Source organism: Rhinoraja longicauda, chromosome 30, assembly GCF_053455715.1.
Source record: "Rhinoraja longicauda isolate Sanriku21f chromosome 30, sRhiLon1.1, whole genome shotgun sequence".
NCBI classification, from domain to species: Eukaryota; Metazoa; Chordata; class Chondrichthyes; order Rajiformes; family Arhynchobatidae; genus Rhinoraja; species Rhinoraja longicauda.
Window position 1 is genome coordinate 28,084,245 of NC_135982.1, and position 21,721 is coordinate 28,105,965.

The 21,721-nt window shown below is 48.4% G+C and overlaps 1 protein-coding gene across 1 annotated transcript in view; it reads right to left on the minus strand.

Moving 5' to 3' along the window:
• LOC144608095 (kazrin-like) overlaps positions 1 to 21,721 on the minus strand; it is a 199,160-nt gene that overhangs the window by 84,044 nt on the left and 93,395 nt on the right. Inside the window, exon 3 of the mRNA XM_078425421.1 lies at positions 13,075 to 13,266. Within this exon, the coding sequence (XP_078281547.1) occupies positions 13,075 to 13,266 (192 nt within the window). The remainder of the gene's footprint in view (positions 1 to 13,074; positions 13,267 to 21,721) is intronic.

A 21,721-nucleotide genomic window follows, 5' to 3' on the forward strand; every position in this document is an offset into this window, starting at 1 on the left:
GGACCCGTTGGGCCCAAACCTCTCCTGCATTGGTGCAGCCCCCTCCCCTCCCCTCCCCTCCCTGCCCCATCCCCCTCCCCTCCCCCCCACTCCATCCCCCTCAACCCCCCTTATCCTCCGCCCTCCCCCCCTCCCCAGGAGATAGATTTAAACTTTAAAATGTGAATAACTTAAAAAATATAACACCGATTTCAATGAAACTTCTTCCATTAGCACCAAAGGGACGACGGTGAGTAAGGTGGGCCTAAACGTGTCGCGCAATCGTGTACCGTTTTGGCTGTAGTTCAGGAACAAACAAACAAACAAACGAGAGTTTTATTATATAGATGGTGGAAATATCCGCCGCCTTGACACCAATGTTTACCCTTCAACCTATGTTTCAACCAGAGCTGTGAAGTTGATACCCAAACTCTGACTCCTTGACTTCTTGTGTGTCCCACTCCGACCCCTAGGTATAATAATTCTAAATCTGCTATGAATGGATGAATGAGTTTATTGGCCAAGTATGTGCAGATACAAAGAATGTGCCTTGGTGCTCCGCTCACAAATGACAACACAAACATACAGTTAACAATTAAGAATAAAGCATAACCACATCAAAACAATAAGGATACACCATCACGGTCTAAACATGTGGGTGAAAATAAACCAGAGCAAAAAAAGAGACTACAGACTTTGGTTCTTGAGTAGAACTATCACTTGTGGAAAAAAAAGCTGTGTTTATGTCTGGCTGTGGCTGCTTTGACAGTCCGGAGTCGCTGAAGGGTCTCGACCCGAAAGGTCCCCCATTCCTTCTCTCCTGAGATGCTGCCTGACCTGCTGAGTTACTCCAGCATTTTGTGAAATAAATACCTTCGATTTGTACCAGCATCTACAGCTATTTTCTTACACTACATAGCCTTCCAGAGGGAAGTGCTTCCACGATCTTGTGGCCATTACACAATGATGACATTACACAAGATGGCGTTTCATAAGAACTACATGAATCATCAGGCTACCTTTTAAGCCCGTGTCCTTGCAACCACAGGTCACGTCGTTATTTCTGGGAAGCAAGTGAACATAAATTGGCCTCAACAATTCTTACCCGACAATAGTGACTATAATTGTCTACAGTGACTGCAGTTGAAAGCAGCCCGTTCCATTTACGCAGCATCTATCAAACACCTCTTTCTAAATGATTCATTTTTAATCATCTTTTTTATGAAGGAACTGCAGATGCTTGTTTACACCGAAGATAGACACAAAATGCAGGAGTAACTCAGCGGGACAGGCAGCAACTCGCTGATCTTTCTAGTCGAGACCCTGCTTCTCGTCCGAAGAAGGATCTCGACCTGAAACGTCACCTGACCCGCTATTACTACAGCCTCTTATGTCTATTTAAGATATAGTCAAAGTTGTGTTTGAATAATGCATGTAAACAAGAATCTGCCCTTCCTTCTTATATATTGTAGAACTTGTGCCTGTTCTTTTCTTTGTTATTGCTACCACGTATTTATAATAGAAACATAGAAAATGGGTGCAGGAGTAGGCCATTCGGCCCTTCGAGCCAGGACCGCCATTCAATATGATCATGGCTGATCATCCAGAATCAATACCCCGTTCCTGCTTTCTCCCCATAATCCCTCGAGTCCATTAGCCCCAAGAGCTAAATCTAACTCTCTCTTGAAAACATCCAGTGAATTGGCCTCCACTGCCTTCTGTGGTATCATCATCATCATCATCATCATCACGACCGTAGTTTTCACGGCCAATATTGTCCACATCTTTCCCCCCATATCCCTTGATTGCTTTGCACCTCTGCTGGTGTGGGAGCTCGGTGCTCACTTTCCTGTGCTCGGTAAAATGTTATATTTCAGTCTGAAAATCTTGTTGCCCATAAAGTTCAATTCCCTTCAAAGCACGTGTTCCTCCAACCCTAGTCTGTCTGCCTATACCATAAATAGACACAAAATGCTGCAGTAACTCAGCGGGGCAGGCAGCACCCCTCAAGAGAAGGAACGGGTGACATTTTGGGTTGAGAACCTTCTTCGGCCTTTCTCATTTATTTCCACAAGAAATACAAGTTGGAGTTGTGGGCAATAACTGGGTTTCTGTGAACCTAGACAGGAGGTAAAGCAGCCACAGTCAGACGTAAAAACACGTTTTTTCCGCAATTAGTAGCTCTACTCAATAACCAAAGGTCTCTCGTCTCTTTTTGCTCTGGTTTATTTCACTCACTTGTTTAAACCGTAATGTTTTCTTAATGTTTAAATGGTTTACGCTTTATTCTTAATTGTTTACTGTATGTTCGTGTTATAGACAATAGACAATAGGTGCAGGAGTAGGCCATTCGGCCCTTTGAGCCAGCACCGCCATTCAATGTGATCACGGCTGATCATTCTCAATCAGTACCCCGTTCCTGCCTTCTCCCCATACCCCCTGACTCCGCTATCCTTGAGAGCTCTATCTAGCTCTCTCTTGAATGCATTCAGAGAATTGGCCTCCACTGCCTTCTGAGGCAGAGAATTCCACAGATTCACAACTCTCTGACTGAAAAGGTTTTTCCTCATCTCCATTACTTGCGAGCCGAGCACCAAGGCACATTCCTTGCATGTGTACGTACTTGGCCAATAAACCTATTCATTCATTCATTCAGATTCCTCTCAAGGTAAACAGAATTAGCTTTCAGATTCCAGTTTGCAGTCTACAACAAAATAAACGGCTCAGGACATAGCCTAACCTTTATTATGTGGACGCATTAAGATAAATCTTCCAATATGTGAAAATATCAGGATGAGAGGATTCCTAATTCAATTCCACTCAGCTAATTATAAACAGATCGCAGGGGTCAGGCGGACCAAGGTTTACTGCATTAGCTCAAACAAGCAGTAACCAAGGCAACCGTGGAGAATTCATGAGGATTTGTGCAGTCACCTGACCTTTGGCACTGGAGCCAATGAAGTCTGGCGAAAGTCAAAAGGTTGCAAATTATACTCTGTGCCCCTCGGTCAACAATATCACTGGTTCAGGCCGAGTTTGACTTGCACCACATCAGCACAAAACGTCCGGCCGCCACCTCCATTTTACAAGGTTAAGATGGTGTGGTCACGACTCGGGGATTGCTTTGATGATAACAAACACTCACTAAACGGCCTTAGCATTTCAATAGCCAATGCCTCACAGGTTGCATCAAGAGGCATGAAATTGGACCTTAATTTGAAACACTCTCCGTGTGTGACGTGTCCCTTTGTTAACGGTGGCTTTCCGTTCCAAAATGTCCTCTCAGATTCCACGCTACTTTAAGTTAACGATGTGCTGGCACGTCTAACTATGGGGAAGAGGGGAGATGGATGGGGGAGGGTGGTAGGGGTAAGGGGACCATGTCACAGGTCACAGCATGTACATTTGAGGGCAGCACAGTTTGCACAGCGGTAGAGCTGCTGCCTCACAGCGCCACAGGCCCCGGTTCGACCCTGACCACGGGCGCTGTCTGGACGGAGTTTGTACGTTCTCCCCGTGACCATGTGGGTTTCCTAACACACTCCAAAGACGAGCAGAATTGTAAGTTAATTAAAGGTAGACACAAAATGCTGGAGTGACTGAGCTGGTCAGGCAGCATCTGTGGAGAGAAGGAATGGGTGACGTTTCGGGTCGGGAGTCGAGACCCTTCTTCAGACTGATGTCAGGGGAGGGGGTGGGACGGATGGACTTTTTCAGTCAGAGAGTTGTAAGCCTGTGGAATTCTCTGCCTCAGAAGGCAGTGGAGGCCAATTCTCTGAATGCATTCAAGAGAGAGCTAGATAGAGCTCTTAAGGATAGCGGAGTCAGGGGGTATGGGGAGAAGGCAGGAACGGGGTACATTGAGAATGATCAGCCATGATCACATTGAATGGTGGTGCTGGCTCGATGGGGCGAATGGCCTCCTCCTGCACCTATTGTCTATTTAGATTGCAGGCATTACGTGCATTAGTTTGGGCAGCACGGTGGTGCAGCGGTAGAGTTGCTGCCTCACAGCGCCAGAGACCCGGTTTCGATCCTGACTACGGGTGCGGTCTGTATGGAGTTTGTACGTTCTCTCACCGTGACTGCGTGGGTTTTTCCCGGGCGCTCCGGTGTCCTTCCACACTCCAAACACGTGCAGGTTTGTACGTTAATTTGGCTTTGGTAAAAATGGTAAATTATCCCCAGCTTGTGGAGTACGGGAATCGCCGGCTGGCGCGGGCACGGTGGGCCGAAGGGCCTGATTGTGCACTGTACTTCTAAAAGGTCCCGACACTTCATGTTATCCCAGTACCACCAATACTCCTAATGTGAATCTATGCATTTTAATCGGCCTTCAGGCAAATCTTCCAACACAATGCTGACAAGGTTGTTGACTAGATCTCTGGAGAGTTTATAAGCCGGCCCCTTTAGGGTAGCTCTTAAAACACCGTGCCTTCTATTCAAATCCTGAGAACAGCAGCCACTTGTCCGTGACTGAACACAAGTTGTTCGTGGAGCCGGCCCCGCCAGCTTTGTACCCTGCTCGCTGAGATAGATGCTCGCGTTCCGATCAATTGACTCGCTGATGAACAACAGCTCCAAAGCACTCTCTCTGACAAGGCACGCATTTCACGCTACATCCACAGAGCCATGTCAGGAGTGTTCGGAGCAGGAGGCCGAGAGAAGGCAGCTGTCACCTCAGCCAAAGTCTGACTGTCACTGGGGACACGCACTCAGATCATCGCTCCTGGCTTCAAGCATCTTGAGGGGTTCCAAGACAATATTACGCAGCATCGACTGTAGTCTAGATACAGGCAGCGCACAGCTTACAGCCTCCCCTTCTTAATGCACTTCCAACCTCAAACACACCACAACAGACGTTTATGTCAGACAAATCTACTTCCCCGATTAAAGGGGTCTTTGCTGACCGAGGTTTGAATCTCTAATCTGATACTTGGGGATTTCTGTGTTTCTACAGTGACAGATGGATGTGATTCTCTCCCACCCCCCCCCCCCCCCCCCCCCCCCCGCCACTTTGTGTAATAAAAATGAGGAATGCAAGTTGTAGGCATCTAGAACATGCCTTCTATGCACACGGTGGTATAAAACACACCAGAGTGGACCTCACTGTGCAGGGCTAACATGTGAATCACAGCAAAGACAGACACGAAGTGCTGCAGTAACTCAGCGGGTCAGGCAGCATCTGTGGAGAACATGGAGAGGTGACGTTTCACAGAGTGCTGGAGTAACTCAGCGGGTCAGGCAGCATCTGTGGCGAACATGGATAGGTGACGTTTCACAGAGTGCTGGAGTAACTCAGCGGGTCAGGCAGCATCTGTGGAGAACATGGATAGGTGACGTTTCACAGAGTGCTGGAGTAACTCAGCGGGTCAGGCAGCATCTGTGGCGAACATGGATAGGTGACGTTTCACAGAGTGCGGGAGTAACTCAGCGGGTCAGGCAGTATCTCTGGAGAACATGGATAGGTGACGTTTTGAGTTGGGACCCTTCTTCAGACTGAAAGTTGAGGTTGCGGAGACGGAGATTTGGAGATGCAAAAAGACCTGGAACAATGTGGTCCAGTCACAAAGGACCTCAGGCAGGGGGTGTCTGGTATGTACATGTGTAGGAAGGAACTGCAGATGCTGGTTTAAACCGAAGATAGACAACAAAGCTGGAGTAACTCAGCGGGTCAGGTCTCGACCAGAAACCTCACCTATTCCTCTTCTCCAGAGATGCTGTCTGACCCACTGAGTTGCTCCAGGTTTTTGTGTCTATCCTGGTATGTCCATTGTTGGCTAGAGAAGGTGTGATCGCAAGGGAAATAATGCAGGGAACCGTGGAACTGGTAAAGGGACTAAGGTGTCGGAGGGGGCAGGTTGCGAGGGGAGGGGAGTGGAAGATAGAGTTAAAGGTACTCCCTGGGTTACGATGGTTTGACTTGCGATAGTTTGACTTTGCGAAGGTGCAAACGGCAGCCACCCGTGGCCCGCTTCTGGACGTGATCGTGCATTTTCAATGCATTTCGACTTACAATATTTTTGGTTTCCGATGTGTTTCTCGGAACGGAATCCCATCGTAAGTGTGGCAGAGAATTCCACAAATTCACAACTCTCTGGGTGAAAAAGTTCCTTCTTACCTCAGTTTTAAATGGCCTCCCCTTTATTCTAAGACTGTGGCCCCCGGTTCTGGACTCCCCCAACATTTTTCCTGCATCTAGCTTGTCCAGTCCTTTTATAATTTGATATGTCTCTATAAGATTCCCACTCATCCTTCTAAACTCCAGTGATTACAAGCCCATTCTTTCCAATCTTTCCTTATGACAGTCCCGCCATCCCGGGGATTAACCTCGTGAACCTACGCTGCACTGCCTCAATAGCAAGGATGTCCTTCATCAAATTAGGAGACCAAAACTGCACACAATACTCCAAATGTGGTCTCACCAGGGCCCTGTACAACTGCAGAAGGGGTTCCTCCAGCAGTTTGTTTTTTTTGCTGTAGAATTCATTAGCTAATTTTGGATCAATGGAAATGGTGACTGGAATTCCACAAACCTGCAAAGCCAATCCAGGCCACACAAGTGGAGAGAAACAAACAGTGTTCTCTGGTGCTAATGGGCGGTGGAGGCATTGTACGCGTGCGAGGGAATCACAACTAATTATGCCGTCCTCTGTACCAGATCCAATTATAGATAGATGGTCTCGCTAATGGAACACAAGTACAGCTGTGGTTGAATCTCTAAATGGACTGGTTGGAAAGTGGCCTGCTAATCACATACTCCATTGCTCAAACTAAATTATAAAATGGATCAAGAATTAATCAGACAAGATAATCAGGACACTGGGTCATTTTGTTTCATGTTGATTGTGTTATGAATTTGAACAGCAGCAATTGCAAGTCTCCAATGGCATCGACAGAAAATAATGACATGGCGTGGTGGAGGCAAGGAACATGAAATGAGAGCATCCAGCCTCTTGTTGGACTCCAGCTTGCATCTGCCTCATGGGTTGTCAAGGGGCAGGTTGCAGGGCTACAGCTGGGCACCTGTGCAAGAGTGAAGGATCAGCTCCCTCTTCATGCACCTGGTAGGCCAAGGGTCGCCAACTGTCCCATATTGGCCGGGGCATCCCGTATTTTGGGCTAAATTGGTTTGACCCGTATGGGACCGCCCTTGTCCCATATTAGGCCCGCGGGCCGCTGTCGGCCGGGACAGTGTCGGCTAACGGAGTGTGCTCGCCTGACAGAGGTTGCGTAGCAACCCGCCTCCCGGCCCGGGCGGCCGCCATTTGTGGAGCGGGAGCGTGTGGCCGCTGGCTGGGTGAGGTCACGTGGGGCGCGGGGCGGTGACGTCACCTTGTCCCGTATTTGGGAGTGAGGAAGTTGGCAACCCTATGCACCATAGACTGCCTGTGCATGAAGCAGCCGCACTGTAACACGCACCACTGCCTGTGCATGAGGCAGCTGCACTGTAACACGCACCACTGCCTGTGCATGAAGCAGCGGCACTGTAACATGCACCACTGCCAGTGCATGAGGCAGCTGCACTGTAACATGCACTGTAACACGCACCACTGCCTGTGCATGAAGCAGCTGTACTGTAACATGCACCACTGCCAGTGCATGAGGCAGCTGCACTGTAACACGCACCACTGCCTGTGCATGAAGCAGCGGCACTGTAACATGCACTGTAACACGCACCACTGCCTGTGCGTGAAGCAGCTGCACTGTAACATGCACTGTAACACACACCACTGCCAGTGCATGAGGCAGCTGCACTGTAACACGCACCACTGCCTGTGCATGAGGCAGCTGTACTGTAACATGCACGTCTGGACCCAGTTCCAGTTCCTCATTCTTCTCAGTAACTCCACCAAGTCACAGCTCCTCCTTGGAAATGTAATCATCAGATAAGACAGACCCAACATGCTTAGACTTTGGAGATACACCCTGGAAACAGTTTAGAGAAACATGCGGAAATGGGCCCTTTGGCCCAGCGAACCCCGCACATTAACACTATCCTTGTTTGTTTGTTTGTTTGTCCTAGTCCTACCACATTAGGGAGAATTTACACTTACACAATTTACAATTAACCTACAAACCTGCGCGTCTTTGGGGTGTGGGAGGAAACCAGAGATCTCGGAGAAAACCCACACAGGTCACAGGGAGAACGTACAAACTCCGTACAGACAGCACCTGTAGTCGGGATCGAACCCGGGTCTCTGGTGCTGTAAGCGCTGTACGGCAGCAACTCTACCGCTGCGCCACCGTGCCGGTCATGTGTATCAGGTACAGTGATCTACATTTCTGGCATACAGCTCAGCAAGAATTTCCCTGTACATCAGCACAATCCCTTGGTCAGTACAGAATGTACAGAACAGCCCAATGAGTCCATACGCACGAGGCACCATGTTAGTCCCAGCTAGGGTTGCCAACTTCCTCACTCCCAAATACGGGACAAGGTGACGTCGTCGCTCCCGCGCCCCACGTGACCTCACCCAGCCAGCGGCCATGTGCTCCCGCTCCACCAATGGCTTTGCGGGAGGAATGTGTCACAATACTTCGCACCCTGCTGTGTATGGGGCTGCACATGGAGGACCAACAGCATATTAGGCAGGTGGGCATAATGTTTTGGCTCATCAGGTCATAATGTTTTGACTGATTGATGTATTAGTATGTAACGCCTACTATGTAATGTGACTGCGTGGGTTTTCTCCAGGTGCTCCGGTTTCCTCCCACACTCCAAAGGCGTGCAGGTTTGTAGATTCAATGGCTTCAGTAAAATTGTGAATTGTCCCTAGTGTGTGTAGGATAGTGTTAGCGTGCGGGGATCGCTGGTCGGCATGGACTCGACGGGTCGAAGGGCCTGTTTTCGCGCTGTATCTCCAAAGTCTAAAAGTCAAAATAGGAGGGGACATTCGGGGGCAGAGATGAGGAGGAGTTTCTTCATCTGACGAGGTAAAAGATAATCTTGTTGAAGAGTGGAGCTAGCACCCGGGGTGATGCACTGCTTGTATCTGTTATGCTCACAGGAGGCAGTGCAGCCGCTAACCTTGGTGAGCAGTCCTTGTGCTGAATTAGAAAGAGGACATTGTTCACACGGAATACCATTACAGCTCTTGACTAAGACAGAGTAATCCTACGCCTAGTTGCCATGGCGATACTGTACAGACGGTCGCTGAAGATCTGTGCGCCTGCCGTTTCTAACCATCGTTTGTTTACTCGACATATTTTGCAGAGTCAAAATACTTGTTTGCTGTCTGCTGTTGTGTTTTTGGTCTTGAGCACCCAGATAGATCTTCATAACCGGCGTCTCACGCTGCAGGAAAGGTTCACGAGAAAGCGTTTTACAGGGATGCATCACAGCTTGGTTTGGGAACAGCTCCATCCAAGACCGCAAGAAACCACAGCGAATTGTGGACGCAGCCCAGACCATCACACAAACCAACCTCCCTCCCATCGACTCCATCTACACCTTACGTTGCCTCGGCAAGGCCAGCAGCCCAGACCATCACACAAACCAACCTCCCTTCCATCGACTCCATCTACACCTCACGCTGCCTCGGCAAGGTCAGCAGCATCATCAAGGACCAGTATCACCCTGGCCACTCCCTCTTCTCTCCTCTCCCATCAGGCAAAAGGTACAGAAGTGTGAAAATCTGTCCAGATACAGGGACAGTTTCTTCCCAGCTGTTATCAGGCAACTGAACCGTCCTACCACAACCAGAGAGCTGTCCTGAACTACTATCTACCTCATTGGAGACCCTCGGACTATCCTTGATCCGACTTTACTGGCTTTATCTTGCACTAAATGTTATTCCCTTATCATGTATCAGTGCACTGTAAACGGCTCGATTGTAATCATGTGTTGTCTTTCCGCTGACTAGTTAGCAGGCAACAAAAGCTTTTCCCTGTACCTCAGTGCATGTGACAATAAACTAAACTGACTCCTCCCCCTCAGTAACGTGCTGGGCGAGGGGGGAAATAAATGACTGATTTCCAGATCCCAACTGACAAACGGTACGGTGTGGACGAGACGCAGGGACAAAACTGCGCTTAGACGAGACGTCTCCAGCGACAGAATACAGGAGCTCCCCAGCTCACGATGCTTCGACTTACGATCTTTCAATAGACAAGTGGTGCAGGAGGAGGCCATTCGGCCCTTGAGCCAACACCACCATTCAATGTGATCATGGCTGATCACCGACATTGTGATGGTGCGGACGGCAGCGACCCCCTGTAGCAACCCACCACTTGCTTGCGGCCGCCTGATCACACGTATTCAATGCATTTCGACTCACGATATTTTCGGTTTGCGATGGGTTTCCCGGAACGGAATCCCATTGTAAGTTGAGGAGCGCCTGCAGTCAAAACGGTGCTCTTGTGGGGCAGGACGGGACGGTGGGAATATAAATGTCACTTGTGGTCAGTGGAGTGGACACGATGCAGGAGACTGGACAGGGAGCTGAGAAATGGAAAGGGAATGGCGTGCGTGTGGGTGACTCTGCTCTGTTAGAACCAGCTTGAGAGAAGTTACGGACCCCCATGACACGGCTAAGGTCAAGTAACCCCAGAAGGAATTGGGACTGAAAATACCAACGCTACCTGCAAGCGGAATATAAACAGCATTTAGCGCCACCTTAACAGTAGGAAAGAAAACTGCAGATGCTGGTTCAAATCGAAGGTAGACACAAGATACTGGAGCAACTCAGCGGGACAGGCAGCATCTCTGGAGAGAAGGAATGGGTGACGTTTCGGGTCGAGACCCTTCTTCACTTTAACAGTGTCTGTGATGGTCACAGTGAAGATCAAGTTGCCCCATTGCACTGTTCACAGAATAACATTTTAACAATATTTCCATTAGATCATAAGTCATAGGAGCAGAATTAGGCCATTCGGCCCATTGAGTCTGCTCCACCATTCAATCATGGCTGATCTATCTTTCCCCTCTTAACCAATTCTCCCGCCTTCTCCCCGTAACCTTTGACACTCTTACTAATCAATAACCCACCAACCTCCGCTTTAAAAATACCCAATGAAAAGAATTCCACAGATTCACCACCTTCCGGTTAAAGAAATCCCTCCACATCTCCGTTCTGAAGTTACGTCCTTTTATTCTGACGCTGTGCCCGGTGGTTCTAGACTCTCTCATTACTGGAAACATCCTCTCCACATCCACTCTATCCAGGCCTTTCATATGTTGAAAGACTGGAGCGACTAGGCTTGTACACACTGGAATTTAGAAGGATGAGAGGGGATCTTATCGAAACGTATAAGATTATTAAGGGGTTGGACACGTTAGAGGCAGGAAACGTGTTCCCAATGTTGGGGGAGTCCAGAACCAGGGGCCACGGTTTAAGAATAAGGGGTAGGCCATTTAGAACTTCTGTCTCCTTTCTCTGTTCGTTTACTTATTTACTTATTTATCTATTTATTCATTTCCCTATGTTCTCTAAATCTCTGTAAAGCGTCTTTGAGTATATGAAAAGCGCTATATAAATAAAATGCATTATTATTATTATGAGGAAAAACTTTTTCAGTCAGAGAGTTGTGAATCTGTGGAATTCTCTGCCTCAGAAGGCAGTGGAGGCCAATTCTCTGAATGCATTCAAGAGAGAGCTAGATAGAGCTCTTAAGGATAGCGGAGTCAGGGGGTATGGGGAGAAGGCAGGAACGGGGTACTGATTGAGAATGATCAGCCATGATCACATTGAATGGCGGTGCTGGCTCGAAGGGCCGAATGGCCTCAACCTGCACCTATTGTCTATTATTCTGTTAAGTTTCAATGAGATTCCCCCTCATTCTTCTAAACTCCAGGCCCAGAGCCTTCAAACGCTCTTTATATGTTAACCCAATCATCCCGTGATCATTCTCTGGATTCTCTCCAATGTCAGTACATCCTTCTTCAAACACGGGGCCCCAAAGCTGATCACAATGGTCCAAATGTGGCCTGACCATCGACTTATAAAGCCTCAGCATTGCATCCTTGACATCAGCACAATCCCTGTTCAATGGTGCCCTGAAACGGGTATTTCACAGCAGTGTGGTTGAAAATCTCAGTGCAATTGGATGTTGTACATGGCAATGCTGCTTGAATGACTCGAGGAAGATTCACAATGGACAAGGTTGCAAGGACAAATAAATGTTCTGGTGAAAAATAAGGAGTTTAGTTTTTGATGGGCATGAAGACATTGAGAACAACCGTTCTCCTTCAGATGAAGCCAATTTTAAACAACCTGGGTCACTCTTTGTGATGGGGGAGGGCAGCGTATGAATTAATTTCTAGGCCAGATTGGATGTCCTTCATCACATTTCTTTGTGTGAAAAGTGGACCTTGGAATCTGAAGCACAACCATGACCAGAGGCATCAGAGTCTTGCTGCCATACCCAGGGGCAGGTGATTAGTCAGACAAGCACAATGACGAACGGGTGGAACTTGGAACCAGCACACGTTGCCAGGGCTAGAGGGTGTGAGCTACAGGGAGAGGTTGAGCAGGCTGGGTCTCTATTCCATGGAGCGCAGGAGGATGAGGGGAGATCTTATAGAGGTGTACAAAATCATGGGAGGAATAGATCGGGTAGATGCACAGAGTCTTTTACCCAGAGTAGGGGAACCGAGAACCAGAGGACATAGGTTCAAGGAATCCGAGGGGTAACTTTCTCACATAGAGGGTGGTGGGTGTATGGAACAAGCTGGGACTATCCCAACGTTTAAGAAACAGTTGGACAGGTACATTGATAGGACAGGTTTGGAGGGTTATGGACCAAGCGCAGGCAAGTGGGACTAGTGTAGCTGGGACATTGTGGGCGAGTTGGGCCGATGGGACCCGCCCCCTCCCCTGACATCAGTCTGAAGAAGGGTCTCGACCCGAAACGTCACCCATTCCTTCTCTCCCGAGATGCTGCCTGACCCGCTGAGTAACTCCAGCATTTTGTATCTGCCTTCGATTTAATCCAGCGCCTGTAGTTCTTTCCTACTCATCACGACCCTAGTTAGTTTTCGCGGCCAATATTGTCCACATCTTTTCCCCCCATATCCCTCGATTCCTTTGTGCCTCTGCTGGCGTGAGAGCTGAGTGCTCACCCTTTGATCTGCGCGGTAAAGTGTCCACTCACCCTGCAGGGCTTCCTTGGCTCGGGCAAGTTCGGTCTCCTTCTGGGCCAGCTGCACTTTCAGCTCCGTCACTGAGAGGATCTCGGCCGACTTCCCTGCGTTGCAGCCCTCCAACTCCTTGGTCAGCATCTCCTTCATCTGCCTCAGCCACTGCACCTCCTCCTGGAGCTGGGAAACCTCCTCGCGAAGAAGCACTGCGGAGAGACCAGACCACACACACCATCAAACACCACACCGAATGCTGGAGGAACTCAGAAGGTCAAGCACCACACCCTCAACTCCAATCACAGAACCGCCATTCATTGCCACAGAGGGCTGCTGCAAGTAAGAGCCTCATCGTTCTATCTGGGACACGTGACAATAAAACACTCTTGACTACCCTTCACAAGATCGTCGACAAGGACATCGATCTCCACGCTGACTTACACGCCAACGAGAAAACAACAATATCCAGAAGAAGCCACAACAGGCAACTTGTAGTTCAACAACACGCATCCACTCCCTACATCCAGTCTTCTTTCCCTGGAGCAATTTCCCTCTGGAATGCCCCCCCCCCCCCCCCCGCACTATCCTCTGTGGACATGCCCACCTACACAACCTTCAAGACCCCCACCCAGGCCCACAGACGGCAAAGGCCCCACTAGACCAGACCCACCCTCGCCAACGTCCAGTACAGTCCCTGGTGGACTCTTCGGAGGTGATGACTCGACTACAAGATACAAGATACTCTTGAGTTCAGTTTCGTTGTGTTTAGTTTATTGTCACGTGCACTGAGGTACAGTGAAAAGCATTTGTTGGCTGCTAACCAGTCAGCGGAAAGACCATGCCCTCTTTAATCAGTGGGTGGTGAATCTGTGGAACTCATTGCCACAGAAGGCTGTGGAGGCCAAGTCAGTGGATATTTCTACGGCAGAGATAGACAAATTCTTGATTAGTACGGGTGTCAGGGGTTATGGGGAGAAGGCAGGAGAATGGGGTTAGGAGGGAAAGATAGAACAGCCATCATTGAATGGCGGAGTGGCCTTGATGGGCCGAATGGCCTAATTCTGCTCCTATCACTTATGAAATTTTGAACTGCATGCCCGTCACGTTCTGACAGGGAAAAAAGGGAGAGGCAGGACCATTCATCATTTGGCTTGGTAAAGTTGTGAATTGTTCCTAGCGTGTGCAGGTTAGTGTGCGGGCATCGCTGGGCGACGCAGACTCAGTGGGCCGAAGGGCCTGTTTCTGCGCTGTACCTCTAAAGTAAATTGAACTAGTTCAAAGGCCGGGTTATAAAGTGTCCCTGTGTCGTATCGCCACTGCTAACGTGCGTAACAACGGTTAGGCACAAAGCTCACGAGTAGGACAGTGGTCACACTACCAACTCAATTATTTAATGCACAAAGACGAGAGGGCAATGTTGTTTGCGGGGAGCTGGCTTCACAGTCGGACGTGATTCCCAGCACCATGTTTGACCATTCCGATGGCATATCATGAAAGAATGGATCGACTGGGCTTATATTGACTGGAATTTAGAAGGATGAGAGGGGATCTTATGGAAAATTCTTAAGGGATTGGACAGGCTAGATTAGTTTAGTTTAGTTCAGAAATACAATATATATTGTATACACTGGAATTTAGAAGTAGACTTGTATAGACTGGAATTTAGAAGGATGAGAGGAGATCTTATCGAAACGTATAAGATTATTAAAGGGTTGGACACGTTAGAGGCAGGAAACATGTTCCCAATGTTGGGGGAGTCCAGAAACAGGGGCCACAGTTTAAGAATAAGGGGTAGGCCATTTAGAACTGAGATGAGGAAAAGCTTTTTCAGTCAGAGAGTTGTGAATCTGTGGAATTCTCTGCCTCAGAAGGCAGTGGAGGCCAATTCTCTGAATGCATTCAAGAGAGAGCTAGATAGAGCTCTTAAGGATAGCGGAGTCAGGGGGTATGGGGAGAAGGCAGGAACGGGGTACTGATTGAGAATGATCAGCCATGATCACATTGAATGGCGGTGCTGGCTCGAAGGGCCGAATGGCCTCCTCCTGCACCTATTGTCTATTATGGAAACAGGCCCTTCGGCCCACTGAGTCCCTACCGACCAACAATGCCCGCACATTAACACTATCCTACACACACGAGGGACAATTTACATTTATACCAAGTCAATTAACCTCTTTGGAGAGTGGGAGGAAACCGAAGATCTCGGAGAAAACCCACGCAGGTCACGGGGAGAACGTACAAACTCCGTACAGACAGCGCCCGTGGTCAGGATCGAACCCGGGTCTCTGGCGCTGTGAGGCAGCAGCTCTACCTGCTGCGTGACTGTGCCTCCCGAAACCACATCTGACCACATGAGAAAATGCCATTTCAAAGCAAGTATTAGTATGTTAAAACCAATGATATTAGAAGAAGCAGAAATTTCCATTTAAAGGGCAGAGTCAGAAGAGTGACGGAGAAAAATCAATGGCCAAGGTCTCTGTGGCCTTTACAGATTCTGCATTAACAGCATGGCAATGTGCGAGATTAATGCAACCTAGCTTGTGGAGTGAAACAGGCGATCTATCACTGGTTGACATTCCCACTCAACAACGTTTCATATTGCTGGAATCACTGGTTTAGGACAGCGCATTAGCAAGGGTTAAGAGCAGAGAATTTCATCAATTCTATATCAGCTGCAAGAAACAAAGCCCCTGTTAATAAAACCCACATCTTCTGCTGTTGTACAGGGCCCTGGTATGACCACATCTGGAGTATTGTGTACAGTTTTGGTCTCCTAATTTGTGGAAGGACATCCTATGAGGAAAGATTGGAAAGACTAGGCTTGTATTTACTGGAGTTTAGAAGGATGAGAGGGGATCTTATAGAGACATATAAAATTATAAACGGAATGGACAAGCTAGATGCAGGAAAAATGTTGCCAATGGTGGGCGAGTCCAGAACCAGGGGCCACAGTCTTAGAATAAAGGGGAGTCCATTTAAAGCTGAGGCGAGAAGGAACTTTTTCACAAATTTCAGAGTTGTGAGTTTGTGGAATTCTCTGCCACATCACTGGATGAATTTAAGAGAGAGTTAGATAGAGCTTTGGGGGCTAGTGGAATCAAGGGATATGGGGAGAAGTTGGTTACTGATTGTGGATGATCAGTCATGATCACAATGAATGCTGGCTCAAAGGGCCGAATGGCCTCCCCAGCACCTATTTTCTATGTTTCTATCCCTGAAATGTATTGTTTAGTTTCGAGATACAGCGTAGAAACAGCCCTTTGACCCACTGAGTCTGCACAGACCAGCGATCCCTTGCACATTAATACTATCCTGCACACACTGGGGACAGTTTACATTGATGCCAAGCCAAGTAACCTACAAACCTGCACGACTGGAGTGTGGGAGGAAACCGAAGATCTCGGAGAAAACCCACACAGGTCGCGGTGAGAACGGACAAACTCCGTACAGACAGCGCCCGTAGTCAGGATGGAACCCGGGTCTCTGGCGCTCGAAGGCAGCAACTCTACCGCTGCGCCATCGTGCCGCCCTATCCCTGCTCTGCCTGGCCCCCAAATTCAAACACCGACACTTACTGTGGTTAATACAGAGCCACCTGTCTATCGTGCAGGAAGGAACTGCAGATGCTGGTTTAAATCAAAGATGGACACAAAAGGCTGGAGTAACTCAGAGGGGTCAGGCAGCATCTCTGGAGAGAAGGAATGGGTGACGATTCGGGTCGAGACCCTTCTTCAGACCCGAATCGTCAGCCATTCCTTCTCTCCAGAGATGCTGCCTGACCCCTCTGAGTCACTCGAGCATGTTGTGGCCACCTGTCCATCCCCGCGCACACAATTATCACACAGCAGCCAGCCAGGGAGGGAGGGAGCTGCTGCCACTAATGTTCCACACGCGGCTCATCACTCAGCTGAGCAGAAAGGCTGCCTGTGGTTCATTACCCGGCCAGGCCTATTAAAATAAAGCCTGTGGCTGCAGCACAAGCAGCCTCCACTGAAGGCCTCATTTGCCCAGATGCTGCTCAGTTGAACACTTCCTATCGGTTTCCACAAACCCCACAAACCAGATCCCGGCAGAAGTCCAAAATTTAAGATTAGAAAATAAAATCTCCGAGCTGCATTCTGTCAGCTTGCAGCTGCTTTGATCACAGTGTCATAGACTTGTCGTTCGGCACATTCATAGTTTAGTTTAGAGATACAGCGCGGCAACAGGCCCTTCGGCCCACCGTGTCCGCGCTGCCCAGCGATCCCCGCACACTAATACTATCCTACACACTGTGGACAATTTACAATAGGTGGCACTCACATAGAGTTGCCTCCTTACAGCGCCATAGACCAAGGCAGCTTCTGCCCCACAACCATCAGGCTATTGAACAATACAACCTCCACATTGGTTCCAGACTAGATAGACTTATTTTTGACTGTTGTCTATTGAATTCTTTAGTTTGGAGAATCCAGCGCGGAATCAGGGCCTTTGGCCAACAAGCCCGTGCCGACCAGCGATCCCCGCACACTAACACTATCCTACACACGAGGGGCAATTTATAATTTACAATTATACCGAGCAATTAAGCTACAAACCTGTACGTCTTTGGAGTGTGGGGAGCTAGGAGCAAAGAGGTCCTTCTGCAGTTGTACAGGGCCCTAGTGAGACCGCACCTGGAGTACTTGGTGCAGTTTTGGTCTCCAAATTTGAGGAAGGATATTCTTGCTATTGAGGGCGTGCAGCGTAGGTTTACTAGGTTAATTCCCGGAATGGCGGGACTATCATATGTTGAAAGACTGGAGCGACTAGGCTTGTATAGACTGGAATTTAGAAGGATGAGAGGGGATCTTATCGAAACGTATGATTATTAAGGGGTTGGACACGTTAGAGACAAGAAATATGTTCCCAATGTTGGGAGAGTCCAGAACCAGCGGCCACAGTTTAAGAATAAGGAGTCGGCCATTTAGAACGGAGATGAGGAAAAACTTTTTCAGTCAGAGATTTGTGAATCTGTGGAATTCTCTGCCTCAGAAGGCAGTGGAGGCCAATTCTCTGAATGCATTCGAGAGCTAGATAGAGCTCTTAAGGATAGCGGAGTCAGGGGGTACGGGGAGAAGGCAGGAACGGGGTACTGATTGAGAATGATCAGCCATGATCACATTGAATGGTGGTGCTGGCTCGAAGGGCCGAATGGCCTACTCCTGCACCTATTGTCTGTTGAAACCGGAGCACCCGGAGACAACTCATGCAGGTCATGGGGAGAACGTACAAACACTGTACAGACAGGACCCGTAGTCAGGGTTGAACCAGCGACTCCGGCACTGTGGGGCAGCAACTCTACCGCTGAGCCACCATGTGTCTGTATGGTTTTAAAAAATATATATACTGAATTTTTTTGTTGTTTATTATGGGTTTTACAGAGTAATGTGTTTAAATATCTGTTGTGCTGCTGCAAGTGAGATTTTTAATGTTGTGTTTCGGGATACATGACAATAAAACTCTGTTGACTTTCTAGAATACGTGTGCATGCATTGAGCTTGCCTGTGCAAGGTTATGTTAAAATCAGGGAACAAAGTTTACTGGGACAGAATTACAGATGTTTTTGGTTAGTGGAACAAATTAAAAACAAATCCATTTTCAGGACACGTCATAAGTGATAAGAGTAGAATGGGGCCATTTGGCCCATCGAGGTGGTGCAGCGGTAAAGTTGCTGCCTCACAGCGCTAGAGACCCGGGTTCCATCCCACAACCTCAAATAAGTTCTAGAAACATAGAAAATAGGTGCAGGAGTAGGCCATTCGGCCCTTCCAGCCAGCACCGCCATTCAATATGATCATGGCTGATCATCCAACTCAGTATCCCGTACCTGCCTTCTCTCCATACCCCCTGATCCCTTTAGCCACAAGGGCCACATCTAACTCCCTCTTAAATATAGCCAATGAACTGGCCTCAACTACCTTCTGTGGCAGAGAATTCCACAGACTCACCATTCTCTGTGTGAAGAGACTGTCTGTCTGAACTACGTAGACACTGAACTTTTTTTTTCTCTCGCGTTTATCATATTGTTTACAGTGTACTGTGTTTACATATTCTGTTGTGCTGCTGCAAGTAAGAATTTCATTGTTTTATCTGGGAGGCATGACAATAAAACCCTCTTGACACCTGACATCAGACCAATTCGGAGATGGGACAGGGGTTGGAGACGAGGCAGGGGCCTACAACTCTTGCTAACTTGCAGCTGGGGTAAAAGCTCCCTTTACTCAGACACGCACAAAGGCCCAGCGGGCTATTCCAACGATAACAAGGGGCGGGCAGGTAAATCTTAATCTTCTGCAAACGTTTAGTTTTGAATGTCAATGGGGAGCTGGATTTTGTTGAAAAGTTTTGCCGAGTAATCACGTTGAATGTAATGTGACACCCACGCATTCACATCGAGAGCCTGCAGGCAATGCTAAAGTGACAGCTAGCATATGTCACTGGATTTTGTCCCCGTGATTTGCGCTGAAGAAAGTTTGAATAATTTAACCAGGAATGACATTTCTCTCCACTCTAGTCAATGCCGATATTCAGCTCAGCTCAATGATAGCAATAGCAACGCCACAGGGCTTAAATGCTTTGGAGTTTGGCCATACTAGAGGATTCTAGCACAAAATCTAGTTGGACACGAGGATAAAAATAACCTCGCAGAAGAACACTTGTTTCTTTAATTTGATCTGTATATTAAATGTTTTGCTCTTGGTGCTTATATATTCATCCTGGAAGTATGCATGTTGAGGTGCTATACAAATGCAAGTCTAAGTATAGCCCAGACCATCACACAAACCAACCTCACTTCCATTGACTCCATCTACACCTCGCGCTGCCTCGGCAAGGCAGCAGCCCAGACCATCACACAAACCAACCTCACTTCCACTGACTCCATCTACACCTCGCGCTGCCTCGGCACGGCCAGCAGCCAGACCATCACACAAACCAACCTCCCTCCCACTGACTCCATCTACACCTCACGCTGCCTCGGCAAGGCCAGCAGCATAATTAAGGACCAGTCTCACCCCGGCCACTCCCTCTTCTCCCCTCTCCCATCGGGCAAGAGGTACAGAAGTGTGAAAACACACACCTCCAGATTCAGGGACAGTTTCTTCCCGGCTGTTATCAGGCAACTGAACCATCCCACCACAACCAGAGAGCAGTGCTGAACTACTATCTACCTCATTGGTGACCCTCGGACTATCTTTGATCCGACTTTACTGGCTTTACTTTGCACTAAACGTTATTCCCATGTCATGTATCTGTACACTGTAAATGGCTCGATTGTAATCACGTATTGTCTTTCCACTGAGTGGATAGCAGGCAACAAAAGCTTTTCACTGTACCTCGGTACACGTGACAATAAACTAAACTTATGACTGACAAACACCAACAGAATAACATTTTTGAAGTAAGACACAAAATGCTGGAGTAACTCAGCGGGTCGGGCAGTATCTCTGAAGAATGGGTGACGTTTCGGGTCGAGACCTTCTTCCTAAACATTTTTGACGTTATTGATTGATTGAAAGATACAGCTAGGAAACAGGCCCTTCGGCCCAGCTAGGCCATGCCATCCATCCATCACTCATTCAATAAAAAAGACAATAACAAAGTGCTGGAGTAGGTTTTCTAAAGCTTTTCACTGTACCTCGCTCGGTACACATGACAATATACTAAACTAGACTTAGTTTAGTGTAGTTTAGAGATACAGCACTGAAACAGGTCCTTTGGTCACCGGGTCTGCACTGACCAGCAATCCCCGCACATTATCCTACATGAGGGACAGTTTTTTTACATATAGAGCAAGCCAATTAACCTACAAACATGCACGTCTTTGGAGTGTGGGAGAAAACCCACGCAGGTCACGGGGAGAACGTACAAACTCTGCACAGACAGCACCCATAGTCAGGATGGAGCCCGGGTCTCTGGCGCTGTAAGCGCTGTACGGCAGCAACTCTACCGCTGCGCCACCGCGCCGCCCGTTTTAAGGCATAAATCCGGGTGAATGTCGAGGGTGGCATTGATCGTCATTCCACTAGACTTTGACACTAACTTAATGGGGAACAGCACACGGAGATTGGGCTGAACGATCTGAAATGGAGCAAAGACAATTTTACGAGGCTGAGATGTGGTTTAATGGAAGTAGACTGTAAACAGTGCTCGAAGGCAAGCAATGTGGGAACAATGGGCAGCATTGAAAGAGGAGTGAGGCTGCTGCTTCCAACTCTAGACCTCCATGGATGCAGAGGATCACACCTGGCAGGTGCAGTGGAAACGTGCAACACTCACGGAGAGCTGGGGACGTGCAGGTGCAGCAGTGTAACTAAACTGGAAACGAGGAAGTGAAAGAGCATGCACAGAAACGTACTCCAAGGCAAAGGCTGTGATGCTCTGCAAATAAAGGTTGGGGGGAAAGAATCAGAAGGAGTGGGTTCACTGAAAAAGCAAACTCGCAGCAAGTGTACAAGGGCAGAAAACATGATGGAAGCTTATAACATTACAGATGCATAAACAAGGTAGAGAGAGAGAGAGGGGGGGGAGAGAGAGAGAGGGGGGGGAGAGAGAGAGAGGGGGGGGAGAGAGAGAGAGGGGGGGGAGAGAGAGAGAGGGGGGGAGAGAGAGAGAGGGGGGGGAGAGAGAGAGAGGGGGGGAGAG